Here is a 4953-nt window from a genome sequence, read left to right on the forward strand (position 1 = left end):
ATACAGTTAGAAATTTAATTTAGTTCAAATGAGTAGTTTTGTTGAATCCCATCTCTCCCGTTATCACCTAAACCCAGACAACCACTTGCTTATGCTCCACCCTTCTTTCCATACAAAAATCCTCATTTCACCTATCAACTTCTCCGGAGTTCCACACATTTCTATATTTCCAATTCCAGCATCTGGAACCCAGATTGATGCAAGTGAGTCGCTAAATTTTCGTGATTCCATGGAAACGTTGGTGGGCTCCATTAATGGGCTGGCATGTTCCTTTAGACCACCTCTCAGGCCTACTAATGTTATTATTTGGAACCCTACAACTCGTAGATCTAAGAAAATCTTGGTTCCCCGTATTGATATTAAATATGTGTGTAGGATCCTAGTTTGTTTTGGATTCGGTTTTGTTGTAAATGATTATAAGATTGTCTGCATCTATGAACTTGGACTTGGGCTGCAGACAGAGCCGTGCCTGAGATTTGGAGTGCCATGTTCAAAATTTTAAAAGTGCCCTTATAATTTAAAAATAAATTAATAAATACATGATATAATAATAAAATATTAAAGATTATAATAAAGGTATTACAATTAAAGTACATAAAATAAATTTTGTTACATATTTAAAAATACTAATAATTATTTGAACATTAAATTTTAGAAAGTAGGAATTCATTTAAAAGAAACCAATTATACATCCAGATTTAGTTTATATGTATACTTGTTTAAATTTATATAAATACATTGTTCAAATTTATATAAACCCGTTTCTCAATTTATTTTATATTTGAATTGACTTGTTTCTTATAATATATATATATATATATATATATATATATATATATATATATATATATATATATATATATATGGAAAATGTTCCACAACCAAAGGTGGATAACTAGCTTATCCATCCAACTGATCTCTAGCCGTCCAAAATAGGACAATCAACGCACGGAATTCAAAGTAGATCCTGGATAATACGCACACTAAAACAGCGTATACGCAACTTTAAAAAGCGTATACGCTATGTAAAAGAGCGTATACGCTATATAATCTAGCGTAAGGGCAGGTTACGCTTTTCAGTAGATCCACATACGCTACATTATATGGCGTCTAGATCCACACAGCTTCAAAAACCAAAAACACGACCTCTTCTTCCTATACACCATTTTTAGAGCATACAAACCCAATAAACACAAAATACACAAAATACACCTATATTGGAGCTTATATTCGAGTTTAAAAGCTAGCTTGGATCTTTATTGGAGTTTAAAGCTTGAAATTTGAAGCTTATAGCTTGAAGCTCGGAGCTTGGAGCTTTATTGGACTTCTTTATTAAGGTTAGATTTCATATTTTCATGGCATCTTTCATATTTTCTAAATTAACATCCCCTAGTAAGCCCATTACACCTAGTAAACCTAGAATTGAGATTGAAGAAGAAAATGATAGTGATGCTAAAAAGACCCCAATAGTGAATGTTGATGATAGTGATGATGATGTTGAGGAGGTTGTGGAGGAGGTTGGGGATGATGATGTTGAGGAGGTTGGGGGTGAATGTTTTGATGATTTTTGTGACAAACAAAATTCAAAAGATGATGATTTGAATGAAAGTTGTCCTTGTGTTGGTCAATTATTCGATAGCTTAGATGAAGCGGAGATGTTTTATAGGGATTATGGTAGACGTGTTGGTTTTGAGATGATAATTAGAACCACACATAGGCGTGTGAAAAGTAAGAGAATTTGTTCGCGTTTATATATATGTCGGAAGGGTGGTCGAATAGTAACAAAGTCGTTGGATGAAGAAAAGGATGTTCACAAAAAAAAAAGAGAAATAGGGATTCTATTGGTAGAACGCATTGCTTGGCGCGGATGTATGTTGTGCATAGGGAAAAATTGAATAAATGGGAAGTGACATCGGTTTATTTAAAACACAATCACACGATGATTTCAAAGGATGAAGTGCTTTTCATGCAACGGCCAAGGAATATAACTCCCGTTATTCGGCAATTGATTATAACATTGAATAACTCGGGTATTGGGCCTTCAAAAACTTTAAACGTGTTAGGGGAGTTAACGGGTGGCTTGGAGAATATTGGATTTGGTAATCAAGATGTTCGGAATGTATTGCGTGATATTCGACATTATGTGTTTGATTCGAGTGATGCTTTAGAGGGTTTGGCATTACTTCGAGAATTGAAACGTAATAGTCAAGGTGAATTTTTCTATAAAGTTGACGTGGACGAGGAAAATCGTGTGCGGGCCATGATGTGGGTTGACCCGAGATCAGTCAATGCCTACAAAAATTTCGGAGATGTTGTTGTTTTTGACTCCACATATCGTACTAATAGGTATTGCATGCCGTTCGTGCCATTTACGGGGGTAAATCACCATTATCAGTCGATTTTGTTCGGATTTGCCCTGATAAGGGATGAGACCGAAGAATCTTACTTATGGGTGTTTAAGAGTTGGTTGGAGGCTATGGGGAACGTGGCTCCACAAACGATCATCACCGATCAAGACATTGCTATTGGAAATGCTATTGCCGAATTTTTGCCTAACACAAGTCATCTATATTGTACGTGGCATATAAGTACAAAATTTGGTGAAAAATTGTCGCATTTATATGCAAATCATGATCACTTCAAAGAAGATTTCAACTCTTGCATCTACAAGTCACTAACGGTTGCACAATTCGAAGATAGGTGGGAGGCATTAGTTGAAAAATACGATTTGATGAACCATTCTTGGTTACAAGATATGTACTCCGTTCGACACATGTGGGTCCGTGTTTACACTAAACTGCACTTCACAACCGGGATGACCACTACCTCCAGAAGTGAGTCAATGAATTCTTTCTTCGATGAATTTGTCAATGCTAGTACCGGTTTGAAGGAGTTTATAGAGAATTCACAGAAAGCGTTGGAGAAACAATATTTACGTGAAAGAGAGGCTGATTACGAAACAAAGAACAAGGAAAGATCCAAAATAACATCATCATCATTGGACAGTCATGCGGCATCTATTTACACAAAAGAAATGTTTAGACGTTTTCAACATGAACTCAAAGAAAGTGGAGCTTATGTCGTGATTGAGAGAGAGAGGAATCCAATTTACAAGCATTACGAGGCATACAAAACAACGGTCCAAGAGGAGTATAGAAAACACTATGTTTTGTTCGTCACCGAGAATGGCAACATAACTTGTGTTTGTCGAAAATTTGAAAGTTCGGGAATGCTTTGCCGTCATATTATTCGATACTTGTATAAGATGCAATGGTCAGAGATTCCACAGCAGTGCATCACTTTGAGATGGACAATTGAAGGCAATAAAAGAGTTGGAGCCTTACAACACAAGCGTCCTAAAATTGGTAATTTCCTTGAATCACAACCCGCCCGATACAGTACTTTATGCAAAGCATTTCAAGATTTAGCAGCTCGCGGAAGTTGTTCAATAGCGAGATACAATTATCTCATGAGTGTGATTGAAAAAGAATCGAATTTTATTGAAAATTTTCCGAATGAAAGTGGGGGAAAACGTGCGCGTGAGGAAGAAGATGATGCACATGAGGTCGGGGATGACGATGATGACAAAAATTTCAATGACTTGAGAAATCCTATATTATCTCAAACCAAAGGTCGTAAAAAAGAAAGGGTGAAAAGTGGCATAGAGCGCGGCAAAGCGAAAAAAGGTCGAAAATTTAATTTTTGTGGTGCAATTGATGCCCAACATGATTCAAGAAATTGTCCCACAAAATTAGCGACAAATTGCTAATTTTATTTGTATGCCGATGTATCTTAATTTCTTATGAAAATACTTGTAGAATTTTGTGTGATTTTAATTTTGTATGATTTTAATTGATATTATGCTTGTTTGCATTTGGTATTTTGTAGAATTTTATTTGTTTGCATTTTGTAATTTTTGTGGTGCAATTGCTAATTTTGTATGATTTTAGTTAATTTTGTATGAATTTAGTTGATATAATTGCTCTGTTTTTAAGGGTGCATAATGAAAACTGCTCTGTTTTCATTGTTTTCACTGTTTTCATTGCTCTGTTTTTAATTTTATGCTTACGCTAGATTATATAGCGTAAGCACAGTCCAAATTGCTCTGTTTTCTAATTTTATCCTTACGCTACATTATAAAGCGTACTTACGCTATATAATGTAGCGTGGTCAAGCATCGGAAACCGACGCTTTGCCTGGGAACTGACTGATTGACCATCGGACTGATTTCTCCTATATATTCATTTCTCCATTTCATTCCATTTCTCCATTTTCATCTCCCTTTCTCCATCTTCATCTCCATTTCTCCATTTTCATTCCACCTATGGCAGATCTACCAAAAAAATTTTGGTTCGGTGATGAGCCAAAAGAAGATGAGCACGAAGAAGAGGTAAAGCGGCTTTTCGCCGAGATGGATGTTTGTTTGAAAGAATTCGAGGAGGAGGAGGAGAAGGAGGCCGAGGCGGAGGAGGAGGAGGAGGAGGAGGAGGAGGGGCATACTCGGGAAGAGCTCGTGGCGATTTTCGAAAATTACATCAAAGAGTTGCAGGAGTTGGACGAGGAAGAGGACGAGGAGGAGAAGAAGAAGATGTAATAATGAAGGAGAAGATGTAAAATAATTTTAATGAAATTTATTAATAAAATTTCCATGTTTCTTGTTCTTGTTGGTTTTAGATTTTATCTTGTTGTTAGTTAGATTTTGTTTTTTTGTTAGATTTTGTCTTTTTGTTAGATTTTGTCTTTTTGTTGTCTTTTGGATTTTTGTTAGATTTTGTCTTTTTGTTGTCTTTTGGATTTTAGTAAAAAGACAACAAAATCAGGGGTTTTGATTTGGAGTGATTTTGGTTTTAAAAATCAGAGGTTGATCTGGGGATGAAACGTGAAGTGAAGGTGTGTGCTGGTACGCTATATTATGTAGCGTAAACCCAGAGCGCATAATTGCTCTGTTTTCTA

The 4953-nt window shown here is 35.8% G+C and overlaps 1 protein-coding gene across 1 annotated transcript; it reads left to right on the plus strand.

The window, feature by feature from the left end:
• Positions 1 to 1939: 1939 nt before the first annotated feature.
• On the plus strand, positions 1940 to 3769 carry LOC108194667 (protein FAR1-RELATED SEQUENCE 5-like). Its single transcript, XM_064080600.1, has one exon. The coding sequence runs from the start codon at positions 1940 to 1942 to the stop codon at positions 3767 to 3769; it is 1830 nt and encodes a 609-aa protein (XP_063936670.1).
• The last annotated feature ends 1184 nt before the right edge of the window (positions 3770 to 4953 follow it).

The sequence above is a fragment of the Daucus carota genome, chromosome 1 (genome assembly GCF_001625215.2).
Source record: "Daucus carota subsp. sativus chromosome 1, DH1 v3.0, whole genome shotgun sequence".
NCBI classification, from domain to species: Eukaryota; Viridiplantae; Streptophyta; class Magnoliopsida; order Apiales; family Apiaceae; genus Daucus; species Daucus carota.